The sequence below is a fragment of the Bubalus bubalis genome, chromosome 20 (assembly GCF_019923935.1).
Source record: "Bubalus bubalis isolate 160015118507 breed Murrah chromosome 20, NDDB_SH_1, whole genome shotgun sequence".
In the NCBI taxonomy this organism is placed as follows: domain Eukaryota; kingdom Metazoa; phylum Chordata; class Mammalia; order Artiodactyla; family Bovidae; genus Bubalus; species Bubalus bubalis.
The window spans coordinates 45486757-45510547 of NC_059176.1; the positions used below are offsets into that span (position 1 = coordinate 45486757).

Below are 23791 nucleotides of genomic sequence, written 5' to 3' on the forward strand. Positions count from 1 at the left end.
AACAACAAGGCGTATTACGGGGCTCCGGCATTGCAGACAGATTCTTTACCATCTGAACCACCAGAGAAGCCTGTATTATGAAGGCGTCCGTTTTTAAAAACAGAAACCTACCAAAAATGCCCCTGAGGGCGGCGATATTGCCCAGAAGCATAGAGAGGTGATTCCTCTGTCCCATCCAGGGCAGTCCTATGGCAGATGCATCCTCCCACGCCCTGCAGACAGTCCTGTATGGCTCTGCTCTCCGGACCCGGGGACATCCCCACGCAGCCCAGCTTCGCAGGCCCATTTTCTCCGCAGCTCCAGTACTCTCGGGTCTCCACGCAACAATGAAGCGTGGGCGGCCCCAGCGGCCTTATTTGCATATCTCCGCGGCTTGGCCAATGGGCTGCGTAGGGGCTTTGGAACGCAGTGTTGCCATCGGCGTGCGCGCGTGTGTGCGCGTGTGACAGCGGCTGTGGCCGTGGCCGTGGCCGTGGGAGGCCGGCCCGGCGGAGCCCAGCCGCGCGGGGACCGGCCCCGGCGCCCGCTCCTCCAGCGCATCGCGGCCGCGTGGCCCGGCCGAGTCCAGGGACCAGCAGCCTTGGCCGCTGCGCCGTCGCGATGTCGGTGGCGGGGCTGAAAAAGCAGTTCCACAAAGCCAGCCAGGTAGGGACGCACGGAGGAGGGAGGGAGGAGGGCTAGGGGAGCAGCGGTCCCCTCGAGGCTCCGGGGCTTCTGAGGCTCCGGCGCCCTTAGGGGCCTCTTTAGGGCTCGATTTCTTCCCGCCTAAGCGGGCGCGGGGGTGGAGAGAGGGGCCGCCGGCTCTCCTCCGCTTCTTGGCGCCTCCTTCTTGCCAGCCCCCGGCCCCCCTGCTCCATCCCCAGCCACTGAAATTCCGAGAGGTTCTCGGGAGGGGAGACCAGAGGTGGCGGGTCGCAGGGGCTCGGGGGAGCAGAGACTGGGCGTCCCAAGGCCTGGAGGCTCTGCTCCGTGCCTCTATTCCCGGACCCGCGCCGGGAGGAGGACCACAGAGAGTGCAGGGCCTGCAGGGCCTCCCTCGAGTCCCCCACCTTTTGGTTGGGAGACCCCCCCACCCCGGGGCACGTCCTGCCACCCCGGGGCAGGCGCGGGCGTCGGTGGATCCGGGGATGCTGTGTACTTGGCTCTCCCGGCCTGGAGATGGACCCCGCCTGCCTGACTGCCCGCAGCTCCGGGCTGGGCTGTCTACAGCCGTCCTTCCTCCCTCATAGTCTTCCCGGTGTCGGCCCGGGCCTGGGCACCAGGCTCCTGTTCTCTAAGAGCTGCCAGTTTTGTGGGAAGACACTGAGACAGACACGTAAACATATAGTGTTGGACACACCTCCACGCACAGTGGATGGCAGATAGTAAGATGGGGCATCAGGGAGAACTTCCCGGAGGAAGAGCCACATCATTTGAAAATTAAATATGAGAAGGAATTGTGGTGGAGGGTGTGGGTGGAAAGGATAGGCGTTCTGAACAGAGGAAACAGGAAGACAGGCAAGCTGGCATGTGATTGGTGTGTGTATGTGTGTCTGGATGTCTGTTGACAAGCAAATTCATATTCTAAGGTTTCAGTCTCCCAGCCATGGCAGAACTCACACTGTAAAATCAACCCTACATCGGCACTGCTGGGTCTGTTGGACAAATTTCATTCAGAATTCACATTTCTGGTGAGGTCTTATCTTGCCTCTTTCACACAGGGGTCCCTGAAAAGCAGTTGGAATTAGAGGATTCTTTTCTGTCTGTCTATTGTTGAAAAGTGCTGCCTGTTCTCTCACTCACAGCCCTTCCATGAAGAAACTGGGTGGTGTGCAGTTTCCAGCTGGGGATGCTGGGAGGTTGGTGGTACTGTTGGGGTAATGAGGAATCCTGGATGAGGGGCCAATTAGGTGACCAGGGAGATGGTGGGGTCACTGCAGGCGGGCTTTGGGCACTTTGAAAAATCCATGAGATACTCAGATGACTCTGGCCTGGGGGCCAGTGGGTGAGATCCAGATTGGAGCTATGGACTTGGGGGGATTTCCAGCCTCAGTGCAGATTTAAAAATATAAGTGCAAATGGAAGTCAAAAAATGCACAGTGAGTTATACTCATAGACTGTAGGGAGCACCCACATTTAGGGACAATGTTTAGGCCGGGACTTGATAAGCAGTGACCACTCAATAAATATTTATTGGATAAGTGAAAGTGTGGGAGTGGAGAAGCACAGGAAGGGAAGAACTAGTAGAATGGAGGAGAGAGGAGTATCATGGAAACCTAAGAAGTGGGTGCATTTAAAGGTGGGAGCAGGGACTTCCCTGGTGGTATAAGGGTTATGACCCTGCACTTCCAGAGTAGGGGGTGTGGGTTTGATCCCTGGTAGGGGAATAAGATCCCACATGCGATGCAGCCAGAAAGCAAAAATAAAATAAAATAAAAGGTGGGAGCAGTTAGCGAATCTGCCTTGAGCTTAGTACTGAAGGGTGGGCAGCCTGGAGGCCTACTGCCTCTGTGTTCAGGGCAGTGTCAGCTTAATCACTAGCTAGCTAGGCTTGCTACAGGAGCTTTCTTAGCTCAGTCGCTCAGTCGTGTCTGTCTCTTTGCGACCCCGTGGAGTGCAGCTTGCTAGGCTTCCCTGTCCTTCACCACCTCCCAGAGTTTGCTCAAATTCACATCCATTGAGTTGGTGATGCCATCCAACCATCTCATCCTCTGCAGGGTACTAACCTCTTTTGAAAGATATTCTTTTATTGAGAATAGACTTCACGGGAGCAAACCTTAGAGATGAACAGGACACAGCCCTAAGAGGATTGAAATTGGTTTTTGACCACTAACCAGAGTGAATGGTTGAAATCCCAGGAAGTTATTGACATTGGTAAATAATATGCTAAAGATAAGGTCGTTTAGTTAAACTACTCATCATCAGTCCATTAAAAAAGGAAATGAGCAAAGGGTCTAATTTAGTCTTTTTGCATGAACCGAAATCTTTTTGTGACTTTATCTGAAAAGAAAGACATCACGGATTCTCTCTGGGCTTTGCAAATGACATTTTGTCAAAGTGCTTAATAGATATGGGTATGTTTTTATCGGTTCTGAAAGTCTTTCTAAGAAATCTTGCAGTGGGACAGATTTGGTGGAGAAATTAGACCAGGCTTAATATAATAAGAGGGAGCATGATCATAAAAAGTGCCAGATGTTCTTCCCAGGCAACATTTTAACAGCAGGTTTTAATTCACATAGAACTTTCCCAGGGCTGGGGAAAGGGAGGCTGGGATGATGTCAATGGTTTAATAATTCCCAGGGATCCAGGCCTGGCTGTGCCACTGACCAGATCTGTGACCTGGGAAACATGATTTAACCCATCTGTATAGTGAATTAGACGATTTAGAAGCTGTATGCGTGCATGCTCAGTCATGTCTGACTCTCTGAAACCCCTTGGACTGTAGCCCCTCAGGCTCCTCTGTCCATGGGATTTCCCAGGCAAGAATACTGGAGTGGGTTGCCATTTCCTCCTCCAGGGGATCTTCCTGACCCAGGGATGGAACCCAGGTCTCCTGCTTTGGCAGGCTGATTTTTTACCGCTGAGCCACCAGGGAAACCCTTAGAAGCTATGTTCCTGTTCTAAAATTTCTTGTGATGATCACACAACTCTGTAAATATGCTAAAAAAAAACCCATTGAATTATAGACTTTAAGTTGTGAATTGTATAGTATATAAATTATATCTCAAGAAGTATATAACTAACTATATCTCTATCTTTATATCTAATATATCTCAGTTCTGAAATTGTTAAGTAATTCGCTTAAAGTATTTCAGAGAAAGATAAAGATTATAAAGTGTACCTTTTATAAATTAGGGAACCAAGACCTTGACAAATTGAGATGATTTTTCTTAATGGTAGAAAAGGTGAAATAACTTATAACTTCCTGGTTAAGCACTCTGGCTTTCTTGATACCTTACCTATCTCTGCAGGAAAAAAAAAGTCCCCTTACTTTACAGAGAATAAAGAACTCTAAATCCCAGGGATTATGTATCATTTTGGCAGCACATGGAGACTAAAAGGAAAGAGGAAGAAATCAACTAAAATGAGAAGAGTGCAAGTTGAGCTAATAACAAAATTTAATTAATCCTTTCCTTCAACATTTGGGATTATAACCCAAGTGTCCCAAGATCATAATTTTCTCTTGAAAAGGTTTTTTTAGTAGAGAGGTTTACTCTTCTACTGGTAGGGATGCAGTTTGAGTTATTAGAGATAAAAACAACTTGGGCTTCCCTGGTGGCTCAGATGGTAAAAAATCTGCCTGCAATGCAGGAGACCTGGGTTTGATTCCTGGGTGGGGGAGATTCCCTGGAGAAGGGAATGGCAACCCACTCTAGTATTCTTGCCTGGAGAATTACATGGACAGAGGAGCCTTGTGGGCTACAGTCCATGGGGTTGCAAAGAGTCGGACTGAGTGACTAACACACATACACAAATAGCTTAGAAAGGTCATGTGGTTTCTTGTTAAGTGGTGTGCCTGACCAATAAAAATGTAACTCATAATAATTATATGTCGCCACTCATTGATTTGTATTAATTATGTTCACTTCATAGTAATTTTCTTGACAGCATTTTATTTTGGTTGCAGGATGCTTAGGCCACATCTGTGCTTACTGTGACATGGACACTGTTCTAATAGCTGTATTTGTTCCCTTTCTGCACTTCTAGGAGCCTGGTTCCCCATCCCATGAAAGCCTGATTTTATTCTTTCCTCTTGTTCTTCTTGCCCCAAACTAACCAACTAGTGAGGACACAAGAGGGGTGATGACCCTTCATGTTAAATTTCCTTGTTTTTACCCTTACGTAGCAATGTTCTATCACGTGACCCAGAAACACAGTAGGGTGTGGGGAGCTCCTAACAAAGCTTTTTTTTGGTAATTTCCCCCTCTTTCCCTTTTGATGCCTGAATCAGAAAAATGATGAGTGGTCCTAAGGGGCCAAGACATTCTCTCTGTAATGACTAAGTGCGCAGGCTGGCCATTTATGGGTAAATATAGAGAAAGATGTTCTTTGTAAATTATGAGAATCTCTAGGGAGGCGGTGAATGTCTCTTGTTTCATTTTCTCATTAGAGAGAAAGATAAAAGTGCACTTTGCAAAGTCCATAATGATTCTTTGTGTTTTATGTAGGTGCATCAGAAAATGTGTTAAGCTGAAACTTGCTTGCTCCTTTCCACATAGACTGCTTGATAAATTAATCCTTGGATCTATGTGTTAACCATATATTTTTAACTTGGAATGCTAGAGTAGATGCTGAAACTAAATTGGTTTTAATTTTTTAATCTCTGAAGAATGCAGTATAATTCAAGCATTTCTTACCACTGATGCCTTTTCTCTAAAGTAAATGTAATTTAGGCTATCTCTTAGAATTTCATTAAAAATGCATTTAAAAGCAGAAATTTTTTTTGTGTGTGTATGGATATACTATTTGTTTCAGATTGAATTTTTCAACTTTATTAAAAAAATGACTATAAATTATATTTCCCCAAATTAAGTGGGGGTGTGTGTGTGTATGTTATGTATTTGGAGGTTGCTATTGTTGTCATACTTTACCCAGAAAATGAAACTGCCAATAAACAGGACTGATACACGACTTTATTTAACTAAATAATAGGTGAATGTATTCTGGAGATTCTACATCAGCCAAGTGAGAATAGCTAGATTTTGGTCTCCTGTGTTGCAGGCAGATTCTTTACCAACTGAGCTATAAGGGAAGCCCTTACTTTTCGCTAGAAACCTGGGAAAGTGTTAAATTGGGGAAGAGAATCTGGAGGAATCCAGTTGGTATTGGGAAGACATGGCTGCAATTCTGTTTGAGTTCTTCTGTGAGATGCCTTTATTATGAGCTCTTCCCTTGCAATTCCCAGGCTCATCCTCACTTGTTATCACAGCACCAGCCGCAGTGACCTTCCTGAGCCCAGTGTCCTCCCTTCTGACTTTGTCACTCATCGGGTGGTAGTATCTTTCCCCCTGGCATTTGGCTAAGTCTTTCTCAAGCACTGACATCACGAGTGCTTTGCCAGATCAAATCATCCATCAGTGGCAGAAGCTGCTGCTGTTTCAGGCCAGAGAGCGTGGGTACTCCCTACCGATGCACCTGATATCTGAGTCGTACGTCCTCATCTCAATCTGTGTTCCTCCTTGCTCTTGGGCAGAGACTGCCTTGTCTGGGTGTTGTGACCTCCAAGTTGCTGAGTCTGAGGGTCACCTCCCCAGCTGACACTCCACAGCTTTTGACCCAGTGTGCCGTTCTCTGCTTACAAGCCCTTCTACATTTCTGTGGTTTTCCTCTGGCTTCAATGGCTGTTGCTTCAAATCTCCTTTAATGGCTCCTTCTCGTCCCCCTTGAGCCCTAAATCCTGGAGTGCCCCAGGGCTCTGGCTTGTAATAGCTCCTCTTTTTCTCAACCTTGAACTCTGCCAAGGTGTTTTATCCAGCCTCACGGATTTATAAACGATCTAAACATTGATTACTCTCTAAATTATGTTTCTGGCCTAGATACTCCTCCTGATCACAGACCAATAACAGACTTCTAAGTCTAACTGCCTATAGCACCTCACTTCTTGGATGTTTAAAAGGCTGTCAGACTTAAGATGTTCAAACCTGAACTCTTAATTTTCTCCACCCCAACCTGTTTTTCTATCGGTGGTTCCTATTTAAGTCAGTTGTACCAACATGTGTTCAGCTGCTCAAGCAAAATAAGACAAAACCAAGATTCATCTTTGATTGCTTTCTTCCTCTCATCCCTAATTCATCAGAAAGTGGTAATAACTCTTGGTTTTATTTTCAAAATACATCCCTCTTCCATTTATCTCTCTCTGACTCTGCTTCTACTATCCTTCTCTGACTGTCACCTCTTGCCCACATGGTTGCTGGAGCCTCCTCACCAATTTCTAGAACTTTGGAACCTAGTAGCTTCCTACCAGGTACAGTCCATTGACCCACAGTGACCTGAATGCTCTTCTGAAAATGTAGCTCAGACTGTGTCATTCTGTGAATGTAATGGAGACTGCTTACAAGTCTTCAGTGCTTCAGTGGCATCCAGCTGTGTTTAGTATAAACCCCAAGCTTCCTCCTCTGGCCTGTGAAGCCTCACATAACCTGGCCTCTCCCTTCCTTCTCCTGCTGCCATTGAGCCACACCGGCCTCTTTGCTCCTTTAATGTGCTAAGGTCTTCTTTTCTTTGGGCCTTTGCCAGAGCTGTTCCCTCAGCCTAGCATGCCTTTCCGCTAGATCTTTGCAAAGTGTTTCCTTATTGTTGTTTAGATCATAGCACAGATTAAAGGCCACTTTGTCAGAAACGTCTTCCTGACCATGCAATTCAAATGGCACATGCCCTCTCTATCACGTTGCGTAACTTTTAAAAAATATTTTTTAAATGATTTATTTATTTATTTTTGGCTGTGCTGGGTCTTTGTTGCTGTGCACGGGCTTTTCTCTAGTTGCGGCGAGCCGGGGCTACTCTCTAGCTGCAATGTATGAGCTTCTCACTGAAGTGGCTTCTCTTGTGGACCACGGGCTCTAGGGTGCTCAGGCTTCAGTAGTCGCAGCTCCCAGGCTCTGGAGCACTGACTCAATAGTTGTGGCACAGGGGCTTAGTTGCTTGGAGGCATGTGGGATCCTCCTAGATTAGGGATAGAATCTGTGTCTCCTGCGTTGGTAGGCGGATTCTTTACCACTGAGCCACCGGGGAAGCCCACGTTGCTTAACTTAAAAAAAACACAAAACTGTATCATAAATATTTTGATATTTTGATGACTATATTCAGTACAGATGCTTTCCTTTCTAATCCCATGTATTCTTATTTTAAAAATATATTTAAACTTGGGGGATAATTGCTTTACAGTGTTATGTTGGTTTCTGTATGATGTGAATCAGCTAATGGTTTGTCATGGATTTTTGTTTCTATATGAAATATTGGTCTTTATTTTTTGCACTGTGTCTAATTTCAGTATCAGGTAATACTGCTTTAATAAAATGAATTGGGAAGTGCTCAATCTTCTGTTTTCTGGAAGAAATTACATAAAACTTATGTTAATTCTTTTTTAGACATTTAGTAGAATTTTCCAGTAAAACCATCTGGGCTTGGAGATTTCTCATTTGAGAATTTCATTAGTTTGTGATTTTTTTAAGGAATCAATCCATTTCATTTAGGGTTATCAGATTTATGTGTGGAGAATTATACGTAGTATTCTCTTAATCATTATCAGTTCCCTTATTATATGTGTATAGAGTTGATTTTTGATACTGGTAATTCCATACCTTCAGCCTTTTTCTCTATCAGTCTTACTAGAGGTTTGTCAGTTATATTGATCTTTTCAGAGAACCAGGTTGTTATTTCATTTTCTCCGTTGTTTCGCTTTTTCAATTTCATTGATTTCTGCTCTTGTTTTATTATTTCCTTTCTTTTACTTACTTGGGTTTATTTTGTTCTTTTTATAGATTCTTAAGGGAAGCAGATTATTGATTGGAGACCTTTTTTCTAACGTATGCAGTGAGTGCTATGTATTTTCCTCTCAGCACTGCTTTAGTTGCATTTCACTCATTTTGATGTATTTTATTCATTTGATGTTTGAACATATATATATGTATATGTGTGTGTGTTGCATCTTCTTGTTGGATTGATCTTTTTAGCATTCTGTTATGCCCTTCTTTATCTCTTCTTACAGTCTCTGCTTTAAATCTATTTTGAAGTCCCTTTTCTTTTTTGTGTGTTTGTGTTCATTATAGATTTTGTTATCCTGAGGTTTATATATGTGATGTGAAAATCACTCAGTTGTGTATTACTCTTTGCAACTCCATAGATTATACAGTCCATGGAATGTAGTCCGTGGAATTCTCCAGGCAAAAATACTGGAGTGGGTAGCCGTTCCCTTCTCCAGGGGATCTTCCCAACCCAGGATCAAACCCAGGTCTCCCACATTGCAGGCGGATTCTTTACCAACTGATATTTGTATATAACAGCATATATATACATGATTAAGTTGATAACCTCTTAAGCTTGAATGCATTTTAACAATCTTGCATTTCTACTCCCCCTCACTTCACATTTAATAATTTTGACTTGTATTTATATCTTTTTAACATTTGCCTACTTATTGTGGATATTTTGTCATTGCTCAGTTGTTCAGTCATGTCCAACTCTTTGCAACCCCACGGACTACAGCACACCAGGTCCCCCTGTCCTTCACTATCTCCCGGAGTTTGCTCAAACTCATGTCCATTGAGTTGGCTCTTTGCATCAGGTGGCCAAAGTATTGGAGCTTCAGCTTCAGCATCAGTCCTTCCAGTGAATATTCAGGGTTGATTTCCTTTAGGATGGACTGGTTTGATCTCCTTGCAGTCCAAAGGACTCTCTCAAGAGTCTTCTCCAGCACCACAGTTCAAAAGCATCAATTCTTCAGTGCTCAGCCTTCTTTATGGTCCAACTCTCATATATGTACATGACTACTAGAAAAATCATAGCTTTGACTATATGGGCCTTAGTTGGCAATATGAAATCTTTGCTTTCTAATATGCAGAGTACATCATGAGACACGCTGGGCTGGAAGAAGCACAAGCTGGAATCAAGATTGCCGGGAGAAATATCAATAACCTCAGATATGCAGATGACACCACCCTTATGGCAGAAAGTGAAGAGGAACTAAAAAGCCTCTTGATGAAAGTGAAAGAGGAGAGTGAAAAAGTTGGCTTAAAGCTCAACATTCAGAAAACTAAGATCATGGCATCTGGTCCCATCACTTCATGGGAAATAGATGGGAAAACAGTGGAAACAGTGTCAGACTTTATTTTTTTGGGCTCCAGAATCACTGCACATGGTGACTGCAGCCATGAAATTAAAAGATGCTTACTTCTTGGAAGAAAAGTTATGACCAACCTAGATAGCATATTCAAAAGCAGAGACATTACTTTGCCAACAAAGGTCCGTCTAGTCAAGACTATGGTTTTTCCTGTGGTTATGTATGGATGTGAGAGTTGGACAATGAAGAAAGCTGAGCGCCAAAGAATTGATGCTTTTGAACTGTGGTGTTGGAGAAGACTCCTGAGAGTCCTCTGGACTGCAAGGAGATCCTGGGTGTTCTTTGGAAGGAATGATGCTAAAGCTGAAACTCCAGTACTTTGGCCACCTCATGCGAAGAGTTGACTCATTGGAAAAGACTCTGATGCTGGGAGGGATTGGGGGCAGGAGGAGAAGGGGATGACAGAGGATGAGATGGCTGGATGGCATCACCGACTCGATGGACATGAGTTTGAGTGAACTCTGGGAGTTGGTGATGGACAGGGAGGCCTGGCGTGCTGCGATTCATGGGGTTGCAAAGAGTCAGACATGACTGAGCGACTGAAATGAACTGAATTGGGGTTCATCATAGCTTTTCTTCCAAGCAGCAAGTATCTTTTAATTTCATGGCAGAAGTCACCATTTGTAGTGATTTTGGGGCCTAATAAAATAAAGCCTGTCACTGTTTCCATTACTCCTAGGGTAGAATCTCTGCAATTGTAATTATCCTCCCGTTTGTGGATGTCTAGCTGCGGGTATGATCTTGACTACACCATGTCTCTGCCCCTCCTACTTCTCCCACTGTGGTTCCTTCTTTACATCTTTTGTTGTGGAAAAATTTTTGCTAGTCTTTGGGTCATTCTTATCCACGGTTGCTCTGTAAATAGTTATAATTTTGGTGTACCCAAGGTAGGTGGGCTCAGGGTCATCCTACTCCACCATCTTGGCCATACCCTCATGATGGCAGGATTTTTTAAATAGAACCTCAGGCCTTTCAGTATTATTTTATGAGACTCTAGATCTTATTTAAATTGTCTGTTTTTATTTGCTTTCTTTTCCACTGCTCTGGCAGGGGAAGGTGGTGGCATTGCTTTTTTACTTCCAAGTGGGGGTTAGTGTCCAGGCTTGTCACTTAGACTATTGGCATTTGGGGTTCATGCCTCCTTACTGCTGTGTGGGAGTGGGCTTTCTGGTACCTCACTAAGCTTCTGCTGATCTTCCTCTGGCTGAGATGGAAACAGCCTTGTTGCTGTTTCCCACGTGGCCTGAAGTCACACCCATGGGAGGGGTGGCCTCATTACTGCTGGGTGGTAGTAGAAGTCCTGACTTCCTACAAGGCCTCCTCTGGCCTCACCCGGAAGAAGGGTGAGTGGGCTCCTTAGTACTGCTGTGGAAGTGGAGGTCCAGGCTCCCCGATATGGTCTCAACTGACACTGAAGGGGTGGGAGGAACCGGGTGGAGCTTGTTATCGCCTGGCAGGGACTCCCTACTTGGCTTTCTCTGGCACCACCCAGGGAAAGAGAGAATTGGGGGGTGCTGGGTCATCTTGTAATAATGTGGCAAAGATGCAAGTTCCTGCATTCCACTAATGCTTTACAGTGCCAGTGGGGATGGGGTCACAGTTCTTTCTATGGTGTTTGGAGTAAAGCTGGAGTAGAGTGTGTGCATGCTCAGTTGCTCAGTCATGTCCAACTCTTTGCGCCCCTTTGGACTGTAGCCTGCCAGGCTCCTCTGTCCATGGGATTTCCTGGGCAAGAATACTGGAGTGGGTTTTCATTTCTTTCTCCAGAGCATCTTCCCAACCCAGGGATCAAATCCGTGTCTCCTGTGTCTCCTGTATTGCAGGAGGATTCTTTTACTGCTGAGCCATCGGGGATGTGGGCATTATCTAGTAATTTCTAATAGTTTAGAGATTGTCTAATAATTTCTGTGTTGCTAGATTGCCCCTTGCCTGGTCCCTTGACTAGAGAGAGCAGGCCTTTATTGAGTTTATTTGTCTGTTTTCCTGTGTCTGTTTGTATTTCTAGACTGTCGCTTCTTCAGCTCCAAATCTTGGATTATGAAGGAAAAAGAAAACGGAAGCTCACTACTGTGTCATCTCTTGGGCCCTGGGGTGCCTACTCAGTGTACCTCCTTTTCTCCACCTGCCTGGGCCTTCCTGGGTTTGTGTTATATATAACGCCAAGCATTTTGGTTGTAATTAGTGAGAGGAATAGAGAAAGTGTATCTATTCCATCTTCCCTGAAGCAGAAGTCCTTTGAGTTACCCAAATCAAATCCCTTCTTAGAGGGTCTGACTGGTCGTTTCTTGCCCAGTTTGTCCCTTGTGGAATCCTCAGTCTTTTGAACACTACTGGAACCATGTGCTAATATTGAATGAACATTCAGCAGGTTTTGAGGATTGGAACCTGGATAACCTGCTTCTGTTGAACTCCAACCTGTTGTTGGCCTGGATGCTCTTGATCTGGGGGGGAGGGGGGAGAAATGTTCAAAATCCAGATTTTAAAAAAAGGAAATTTCCTACTTTTGAAATATTGGCAATTCATTTAAATTTTAAAAGAGCTGTGCAGGGCCAGAAGAAGCGTGTGTGGTGAATTAACGTGGTGCACCGCCAAACGGTCGACTGGTACACATGGTTTATCTGCAGGTTAACTTCTCCTCAAGCTTGAATAGTAGAAGGATAATTCCCGGTCACTTGTGGTGTGGCCAGGAACTTGCTTAGGAGATGAATATGGTCTCTGTAGAGACAGCTCTTGGCTTTTTGTCCTGGACGTTTCCTGGAAACCTTGTTGGAAGGCAGATTGGATGGAACCAAGCTGAGTGTTTGCCATGTGCTGTTGTGTTAAGCTCTTTGATGGAACTTGGCTGGCTTCATGTGGAAACTGTGGAATGATCAGGCATGAGGGCAGAGCGCTGTCGAGTCCTCATACGGATTCGTCAGTGCTGGGCAGACAGAGCAGCAGAAGGCAGGCTGTGAAGTGAGTGGGCAGCCTCACGTGACTGTGAGAACCTGGCAAGAAATGAGGGGGAGCGAGCGCTTTGCTTTTAGTGACCTACCTGGGACTAATCTGTGAAGAGGATGTAAGAATAGATGGTTTCTAGAATACTCTAAGGCAGATAGGACCCCTTCTCTGATGTTCTCATTGAAACTTGGCATCTCATAAGTCAAAGTTATGTATCTTAAGATTTTGATTAAAATAAAATTAAATAAAAAAAAAAGATTTTGATTAATTTTATGTATTGGGTTAGCCAAAAAATTCATTTGAGTTTTTCTGTATGATGTCCCTGAACAAAGTTTTTGGCCAACCTAATAACTTGTTAAATTTGTTTAACAAAATTAACCAATATCCTTGAATTTTATTTATCTTGGATCCCTGCTATTCAAATTGACATCTTAGATCAAGCACTTTTTCCAAGAAAAGACAAGAGTTTTTGTCTAAACCTTGTGGTCATATCTCTTCAAGGGCTGAGTTCTCAGTATGATGGAATGATATTCAGGACTAGGTGCAGTGTTGGCAGTTAGCATGTAATGTAGAAACTTCAGAGTGAAACAACTTATACAATGCCCTAATTTGGCCATAAATAGCAAAGACTTGGGGCTTCCCTGGTGGCTCAGCAGTAGAGAATCTGTTTGCAATGCAGGAGACCCAGGTTTGCTCCCTGGGTTGGGAAGATCCCCTGGAAAAGGAAATGACAACCCACTCCAGTATCCTTGCCTAGAGAATCCCATGGACAGAGGAGCCTGGTGGGCTATAGTCCATGGGGTCTCACAGAGTCAAACCCGACTAAAGAGACTGAGCAGCAACAGCAGTGAAGACTTAGACACTTGGAAGCTCAAGGCCAGCAATTCACTTTTATTTCTCTTGATTTTCAGCAGTGGATTTCTTTCCTGGGAAATAGTGGATGGAGGCTCAGATTTATTTTGAAGGAGTAGCAGTGGGTATGGTGCTTCCCTGGTGGCACAGATGGTAAACAATCTGCCTGCAGTGCACGAGTTGCAGGAGGCACAGGAGACGCAGGTTCAATCCCTGGGTGAGGAAGATCTCCCGGAGGAGGATATAGCAATCCACTCCAGTATTCTTTTTTTATATATATATATATATATAATTGAAAAGTGTCCTGAGAAGGCAATGGCAACCCACTCCTATACTCTTGCCTGGAAAATCCCATGGACGGAGGAGCCTGGTAGGCTGCAGTCCATGGGGTCACGAAGAGTCGGACATGACTGAAGCGACTTAGCAGCAGTAGCAGTTGAAAAGTGTCTTTATTTTTATTTCTTTCTTTCTAATTGAAGGATAATTGCTTTACACTATTGCATTGGTTTCTACCATACATCAACATGAATCAGCCATAGGTATACATATAGCCTCCACTTTTTTAAAAATTAATTTATTTTCAGTATTCTTGCCTGAAAAATTCCATGGACAGAGGAGCCTGGTGGACTGCAATCCAGGGGTTTGCAAAGAGGCAGACGTGAGTGAGCATGCACACACGGGATGCACATATGTGGCAAAATTCTGATGTGGAAGCCAGCGTGGATCCTCCAAACGAACTGTCTGTCACTGCATTTTGGGTGTAATGATTTGTACATCGATAAATTTTGGCTTCAGTCTGTCACTCTCAGTTCCTCCCTTAATTTCAGCCTGGCATCTATGGTTCTTTTCAAATCTATTTGCAAGTAATGTGCAAAGTCCTTGAATACGGTTGAACCTCCAGAGAGGACAATCTTCTTGTAGAGAAGACGTCTGACATCAGTAGGACAGTTGTCAGTGCCTTCGTCTACAACTTCTGAGATAAGTTGAGTAAAGCCTGAATTAGCACATTCTAGATGAAAAGAAAATTTAGGTCCTAAGACTCCCTCAGTAACCAACACCTGGACTTATCTAGTGGTCAAGCGCTTAAGAATCTGCCTACCAATGCAGGGGACATGGGTTTGGTCCCTGGTCCAGGAAGGTTCCATAAGCTGTGGAGCAGCTAAGCTTGAGTGCCACAATTACTGAAGCCCGTTCTCCTGGAGCCCATGCTCTGCAACAAGAGAAGCCACCATAATGAGAAGCCTGCACACCACGACTAGAGTGTAGCCCCTGCTCTCTGCAACTAGAGAAAAGAACCTGTTCAGCAATGAAGACCCAGTGTAGCCAATAAATAAATAAAATACAAATTAAAAAATTGCTGTATAATGAGATATCCAAAAGGTTAAACAAAACAAAAGCAACACCAATGGAAAATTCTTTCTTTGAGATAGCATTGATTCTAGTATACTGTTTAATTCACTTTGATCCATCTGTTCATACTTATTAAGTTCTTTTACTAAATCTGGGCAGGCATAGCTATAGTGTTCTTTGAAGTTTCCCAGGATTGCTCTGAGGGATTCCTCTGTCTCCATCTCCCAGCAATTGCTGAATAACATATGTTCTATTTCATCTTGTGTTTGGAATGTGTGCTTAATATAGCTGACAATCACATGCCCTTCAGTCACAGGGATGACCTGAGCGATACTGATTCCACTGTCTGGTATTGTACCAATAGACAGACCGTCCTCCTGCTAGTCTTGAGGTCTAGTATGCAGATTAGGCGAGAATGGCCTGCCCAGAAATGTACAAGCCTAGCACATTATTTCAGCAGTGTATTCCCTGTTGTCTGGAGTATTCAGTGGAGATTCAATCCAAAAAAATGGTCTTCAGGTTCTGCTCTTAAAGATCATTTGATCCATAAAGCTTTCCATCAAGTACCAGTCTTTAACTATGCCATGGCAGATTGGCCACTTTTTAAATATTTATTTTTACATATTTATTTACTTGGCCATACCAGGTCTTAGTTGCGGCACTTGAGATCTTTAGTTGTGGCCTGTGGGATTTTTTTTAGTTGCAGCATGTGGGGTCTAGTTCCCTGACCAGGGATCGAACTTGGGCCCCCTGCATTGGGAGCACAGAGTCTTAGCCACTGTACCACCAGGGAAGTCCTGATTGGCCACCTTTTTTTTTTTTTTTTTTTTTATATATAAAGGTTTTCCTGTTGCTTCATCAGCAACAAAGAAGTCTGGGCCACAAACATTTCATCTGCCGCCTTTGAGCTTGCTCATCCATTTTTGCTGACTTCTTAATAGCAATGCCCTGTGCCACTGTCTACCACACAGGCTGGCAGCCATCCACAATCTTCCTTGTCACCTGCTGCTGCCACTGCCACTGTATGTTTGGTGCTGGTTGGGGCTAGGGCTGGGCAGGGGAAGATAGAAGCTATCTGACTATCCACAGCTGGCCACTATCTTTGTCATGGAGTCAGGGTTAGAGACAGGAAGCAGAAGTGGAGGCAGGCTTGGTCAGTGGCTACCTCTTATACAACCAGGCAGGCAGGCTCTCATGGAAGTCTTTACAAATGCCTATTGAGACTGAATGACTGTTGATGCTTGCATTCTTTTCTCATGAATTCAGGCTCACAACTTTTGCAGAAAATGGAGACTCCCAAGTGGTACAGTGGTAAAGGATCCACCTGCCAATGCAGGAGATGCGAGTTAGACCCCTGAGTCTGGAAGATCCTCTGGAGGAGGAAATAGCACCCCACTCCAGTATTCTTGCCTAAGAAATCCCATGGCAGAGGAGCCTGGCGGGCTACAGTCCATGGGGTCACAAAGAGTCAAACACGACTGAGCGACTTCACTTTGACTTTTCACTTTCATGCATTGGAGAAGGAAATGGCAACCCACTCCAGTGTTCTTGCCTGGAGAATCCCAGGGACTCAGCACAGGCTCCCAGTAGGTGAATAACTGGGATATTGCACCAAATTAAAATATTCTGTTTTTGTATTTTATGTTCATCTCTGGCATCTACCTTATTTTGAGCTTTGACTTCCATAAATTAGGAGCCTGAAATTCTTCTCATCCAGGAAATGTTGTCTTCATATCCAGGAAGAAAGTTTTGCAGTCAATCAACTCATCATTCCATGAGTATAATAATAATGCTAATTAGCTTTTTTTTGGTAGAGGTGTTGAGTACTGTGCAAAGTATTTTTAGAGGCAGCATCTCATTTCATCTCCTTGATAACCTCTATCAAGAAGGTACTAGCCTATAATGGAAAAGAATCTAAAAAAGAATGTATATATATATACACACACACACACTCACACACATATATCTGAATACCTTTGCTGTACACCTGAAGCTAACACAACATGGTAAATGAACTATATTTCAATTAAAAAATGATTATTGAAAAAAAGAAAGTACTCATCATATTCCTCCTTTTACAAGGGAGGCAATTAGGCTTGGCAAGGTTAAGTGAAACTTGCTCAAGGTCACACAGCTGGCAAGTGGTCTTGTAAGGACTCAAGGACAGGCCTCTGTGATTCCAAGACAAATGCAGTCCAGTATTTGTCACCATTGCATGAGATAAATCTGTTCCCACCCTCCACTCTCTTCCTCAGGGTTTTCAATCTTTGCATAAATTCAGGGAGTCTTTATCGTTCATTTGAACCATGTGTCACTTGTTTAGCCTCTATTGAATAGAAGTTCTCAGTCAGAAGTTGGTAAATTGGCCCATGAGTCAAAGACAGCCCATCGTCTATTTTTTTGTATAACCTGTGAGCTAAGAATGATTTTCACATTTTTAATGACACGTGATAATGACATATGATTAAAATTTCAGTGTCTGTAAATAAAGTTTTATTGGCATACCCACCCCAGCTCATTTCCATGCTCATATGTCTATGGCACAAAGCAGAATCAAATAGTAGTGACAAGGGACAACACAGAGCACAAAGCCTGAAATATTACTCTCTGGTCCTTTACAGAAAATGTTTGCCAACCTCTGTTCGGAGCTGTACGTCTAGGGAATTCACATATGCTGGTGTGAGCATTCCTGAAGCCCTGGACAGAGTGCTGAAAACGTTTTGTCTGCATCTGCAATTGGCTTGTGTGTTTTTGGAGGCTTTCCAGTCACTTAACAAGTCTGATTCATCCTGGTGACCTGGGTAGAGTCCTGTGCTGGAATACATTCTTACTTTGAAATTCGGGAGACTTGAGTACCCCGAGGTCACCGGCTGTCACACACCTATGGACTCCTCTAGCCAGAGTTTACACTGCTGACAAGGAATGACCTAGATGTTTTTACTAGGATGGGGTACATGTTTTGCCATGCGTCTCACTGTGATTCCTCACCAGGGAAACAGTACCGATTCCCCTCACCGGGTTCCCTCCTCTCCATGATTGCTCCCTTCTTGTTTTAATTATTCCGACTTCATTTTGCCTTCTCCTTTGCTTCATTTTGAAAGAGTCCCAATTGCTTTTCTTGCCAGTTCTCTACTTACTTTTCCCAGGGCTCAAAAATGATTCTTAAGGATGATGTCATGTCCATGTTTATCTTTCCTCTCTAGCATGAGAGGAAAGATAAACATGGATTGATTAAATATGTATATTTTAATATACATATTTATATGTATATTCTCAGGGTGTTGATCATTATAAGGACCATGGCCAGTTTCAGCCTCAGTTAACCTGAGTCGATTTGTACAATAGCCATGGAATGTTTTGGCTTCTACTGCAGCAGGAGTGGCTCATATAAGTTGTATAGGCTTTTCAGAAACTGCATAATTTCATGCAGAAATTATGCGAACCAGATGGTACCCTTTTGAATTGCCAGACATGCATATTTTAAAGAAATATGGTGTATCTATTCTCCTTGGTAGATTTAGGTGGAGGTTCTTTGGGAATGGAAATCAGCTGAAATTGCCATAATTGAAAAATTCTTGGAAGCTTGTCATCAAAATAAGGACTGTAATATCAGAAGACTGGCATAGATCATTAAAGAACGAATATTATTGGATTTATTTAATTTACTTCTCCAAGGACAAAAAGCACTGTAGACAGCATGACATGTTCTTTCTTTGATAAGGCTATTGATTTGCTCACTGAGGTCTCTTGAGGGTATTTGGGGCAGTGAGAAAAGGTGGGTGTGAGGCAAGGGGAATGCATGGGTCCGTAGGAGGAACAGAGAGGGAGGGCCAAGCCATTTAACCAGAAACTATTGGGATGGGGTCATGTCTCTGAGAAGGCAAGACCCAGGACAATTTGCAGGTTAAGGAAGGGGCAGAGCCTTGGGTGAAGGCACGCTTGGTGGCTCAGAAGGTAAAGAATCTGCCTGCAGTGCAGGAGACCCAGGTTCGATCCCTGCCCCGGAGAAGGGAATGGCTATCCACTCCAATATTCTTGCCTGGAGAATTCCATGGATGAACGAGCCTAGCAGGCTACAGTCCATGGGGTCACAAACAGTCAGACACGTCTGAGCGTGCATGCACACAGGGTTAACTACTGTTACTTCCGTGTCTCCATCCCTTTCTCCACTTTCATCTGGTTTGCGTTTCCAGGGTATTTCCTGCTTCTTGTGTTGGGGGTGAACTTCTCCCTAGTCCCCAGTAGTAGCTGACAGCCTAGGTGCAACTTGATGTGTTTGCAAACAGTATCTTTCTTCCTATTTAACTAGAAACACAAGCGTCCTTTCGTATTGAATGGTCCAGTAACCCTGGGGTACAGCAGTTTTAGACTTCAATCTGCCTCTGCTTTGTGATCTTGGGAGAATCACTTAACCCATCTGGGCCTCCACTTTGATGGAAAATGAAGAGGCTGAACCAATGTGTCCTTTCCAGGTGAAATCAAAAAGGGGAATTAAGCCTATTGAACAGTTTGTACCTGTTGTCGTAGAGGCGTCCCAGGTGGCACAGTGGTAAAGAATTTCCCTGCCGACACAGGAGACGTGAGTTTGATCCGGGGGTCTGAAAGATCTCCTGGAGAAGGAAATGACAACCCATTCCAGTATTCTTGTCTGGGAAATCCCATGGACAGAGGAGCCTGGCAGGCTACAGTCCATGGTATCACAAAGAACTGGATTCAGTTAAGCACAATCTTTTGATGTTCTGACTACCTGCTCTTTGTTGCAAAACTTTTATTTAATCTGGCTCCTCCCCTCCCCTCCTTTGAGCAGTTCTCTTAGGCTTATTTGAGATGCTGCCTCTCAGGCTTAAGTCCTAAAAATTCCCACTGAATAAAACATAACTCTTCACTTTTAGGTTGTGAATATTTTTTAAGTCCACAGTAGCCAAGTCAGACAGAAGTGTGGGTAACCTGGAGACTCCATACTTGTGCCTGGTATCTGAAGTCTGGGCAGTCTTGTGGGATGGAGTTTTGAAACCTGTGGAGTCTGATGCCAGCTTTGGGTAATCAGTGTCAGAACTGAATTGTAAGACACTCAGTTGGTATTGGAGAATTAGGGAATTAGTTGTTGGGTGGAAAGAAAAACCCATACATCTGATGTCAGGGTGTTTTGAGTATAAATGGATCCTTCTCTCTGATACTTTTGTAAGAAGATACACAGGCTGGAACATTGTGAATCTGGGTTGACGTTGAAAGAATTGGCATCACAGGGGAGAGAAAGAGAACTCCTTCCCAGGAAGCTTGGTGCTCTTCTTGAGCTCACAGGGTCAGGTCATATGTTTTTTTTATTGACTGAATTGACGACAGGGACTCTGATCTGGAGAAAGTGATGGAGGCAAGTGGAAGTGACCTTGGATAATTAAATGGCAATGAGCTTCTTTACCAAACATCAATGGCTGAAGATTTTCAACTTGTCAGTATTGTGTGAAGCATTTCTTTGGGCTAGAACCTTCTCTGGATTTAATTTTAGCATTTCTTCAAGAGTCTTAACCTGTTTCTTGAGCATGCATTCTTGCAATAGGGCAGACTTTTGTGAAGTGGTGTGGGTAAGATTTACAGGATCTGAACATCTCTTCGCTTTGGAATGTGTTGAAGCTTAAAGTGTAAGCGAATTCAGAGCCAGAGAGATACATGTGGTGCATGCACTGTTGTGGTATGGAAGTTGGTTTCAAAAGGAGGTTGGTATTTGAAATGTGCTCTGAAGAGTGGGAGAATAAATGACATTTTAGGGTGTATACTCTGAGTCACAAGCAAATCCTGCTTGAAAATTTCAAGCAAGACCTTTGGATGACACAGAGCTTGGCTTGTCTACTTCATATTTGCTGAGCTTCCATAATGTTTGGAAGAAGTTAGCCTGCTTGGGAATATGTTGAATTAAGGAATATTAGCCAACCAATGAAAGAGGAGAAAACTGGTTTAAAGCTAGACAAATCTTCCATTATTAGAGGCCCTTACTTCCTGATGTGATGCATTGGAAGGTCATGGCATCACCCATAGGGCTTCCCAAGTGGCTCAGTGGTAAAAATCTGCCTGCCAATGCATTGACACTGGTTTGATCCCTGGGTTGGGAAGATCCCTTGGAGGAGGCAATGGCAACTTACTCCAGTATTCTTGCCTGGGAAATCTCATGGACAGAGGAGCCTGGCAGGGTACAGCCCATGGGTTTGCAAAGAGTCAGACAAGATTTAGCACGCAAGACTGAGTGCACATGCATGGCATCACCTATAGGTGAAATCTTGTAGATTCATTTGTAAATCTAGTAATATTGGTGTTGAAAATGAAAAGCACTCATTTCACTTGCTCTTTGAATAGTTTTATAAATTTAACCAATGAAATCTCACAAACAATACCATTTATACATTCTGTTAATTTCTCTTAAATACTTCACAGTTACAGGTTCAATATATATGATTCTCATAAGGCTTAAAAAGTAGATGAAGTATATGCATATAGAAATGCCTGTAAAGTTATTACTGTCATTATACCTTATTACAATAATTATATTCAATACAGGGGCTTATTTCTTTATCCCATACCCCAAATAAGGGACTGTGGCCACCTGTAGTCCCCTGCAAAACACTGATAACCAAAATGTAGTCAAGCTCCATGGAACTGGTTAGAGTTTGGGACCTGGACTCAGAATGTGGGTCCTTCCTCCAGAATCACGCAATGTGAGCTTGCATCTGTTCCGAGGCCCCCTCGCTGGTATCAAGTGGTCAACAGGACTTCCCTACTTATTCCTTTCAGTGGGATCCTGTCCAATTTATAGGTCAGTTTTCCAGCAGACTGGCACCTTTACCTGAAAGAACACATCGTGCAAAATACCAAGGACTTGCTAGGCTCCTGGATTCTGGTTCCATTTTCCAGGACTTTATCCAGATCTCCTCATTTGGTCCCCAGGCCCTGTTGTTTTGTATTTGTTCTTTTTCAGTCCCTCAGTCATGTCCGACTCTTTGCGACCCCATGGACTACAGCATGCCAGGGTTCCCTGCCTTCATGATCTCCCAGGTTTGCTCAAACTCGTGTCCATTGAGTCGATGATGCCATCCAACCATCTCATCCTCTGTTGTCCCCTTGTCCTCCTGCTTTCATTCTTTCCCAGCATCAGGGTCTTTTCCAGTGAGTTGGTTTTTCGTATCAGGTGGCCAAAGTATTGGAGCTTCATAATGGTTTTTTATTTGTTTGCTTCTTAAAACCCTATATAGTGGTGGGATTTCATATACCTGACTCAGGTCCCAGTACAACTAGTTAAAACACTAGTAATCATTTACTCAAGCTTCCCTGGTGGCTCATTGGTAAAGAACTCACCAGCCAATGCAGGAGACACAGGGTTCAATCCCTGGGTTGGGAAGATCCCCTGGAGAAGGAAATGGCAACCCACTCCAGTATTCTTGCCTGGAGAATCCCATGAACAGAGGAGGCTGGGGGTCAGTCCATGGGGTTACAAAGAGTCAGACATGACTGAACTTGCATGCAGTCATTTACTCGGGGTTATAATCAGTACAGTTCTCATTGTTTACCATTCTGTGGTCATTTTATTGACTATTAATCATGGAGTCTCCAGGCCAGAAGGAGAGTCTAGCACTCCAGCTAGGCACTCAGTAAATATTTGTTTAGTGAGTGACGCATGTTTCCTTGAGTAGATTTGGATCTCTGTGAGGACTGGAATTGTCTTACTGTTTTGCTGGGACTTAGCACAGAGAGGGAACAGGATCCTGGTAGTCACTCATTACATATGTATGAATGAGTGAATGGGGCAGACATTGCTGATTGTGATCACGGAGTACCTTAAAGCAATTGCACAGAGCTTTAATTCTTGAAAGGTTCTATACTGAACCCAAACATGGAGCATCTCATGAGATTCTCTCCCTGCTTCTTCCGTTTGAGTCTCTCCACCAGCAAAAAGATAATGACTTGCTGAAGGCTTGGATGATGTAGAGCACTTTTTATCAAGAAGCTTTTTAAAAATTGTTATGTAACTGTTTTTTTAGACATCATGTTATTGCCTACTTAGAAGACTACAGTACAGTCTAAACATAAGGAAAAATCTTTCAGTTTTAGATTTGTAAAGAACATCATAAAAGTACTTTTTGCTCCAATATTTTTGTCTCCTGTTGACTTACACATTTTTTTAAAAAAATTCACTTTGCTTATCATGGTCCTGTTTAATGGAAAGGAAAAGGTAGAATTCAGACTGGGGTTATTGATATCACAAGGAGAACAGACATTTAAAGGTCGATTTATTATTTTCTTGTTAGGATGTAAGATGTTAGTTAAATATGAGAACCTATCTTGCATTTAAGACTTATTAGCCTCCTTTCAGACAGTTTGTAGGAAAGGAAAGAAATTTGATGATTCATTAGAAAAATAGGTACTTTATAAATCATGTTAACTGCAGTAGTTTCATTTTCAGACAAGTTATATAGAGATCAGATTAATCTCCAGGAATAACACAAACTTCTGATCTGAAGAGTGACTTACAGGCATCTGAAGATGTGGCTTTGGTTTTAGACTGTGATAACTGCATGTGTAAATTACAGCCTTCTCTCTGAGGGTCTAGTTTTGTTGTTGTTGTTTAGCCGCTCAGTTGTGTCTGACACTTTTGTGACCCCATGGACTGTAGCCCACCAGGCTTCTCTGTCCATGGGATTTCCAGACAAGAATACTGGGTGGGTTGCCATTTCCTCCTATAGGGGATCTTCCTGACCCAGAAATTGAACCCTAGTCTCCTGTTTGGCAGACAGATTCTTTATTGCTGAGCCACCAGGGAAGCCCCAAGGGTCTAGTTGCTGCTGC

The 23791-nt window shown here is 43.7% G+C and overlaps 1 protein-coding gene across 1 annotated transcript in view; it reads left to right on the forward strand.

Moving 5' to 3' along the window:
• Positions 1-224: 224 nt before the first annotated feature.
• SH3GL3 (SH3 domain containing GRB2 like 3, endophilin A3) overlaps positions 225-23791 on the forward strand; it is a gene marked incomplete at its 3' end in the record, with an annotated part of 78791 nt that continues 55224 nt past the window's right edge. Inside the window, 1 exon segment of the mRNA XM_045163807.1 lies at positions 225-645. Within this exon segment, the coding sequence (XP_045019742.1) occupies positions 601-645 (45 nt within the window).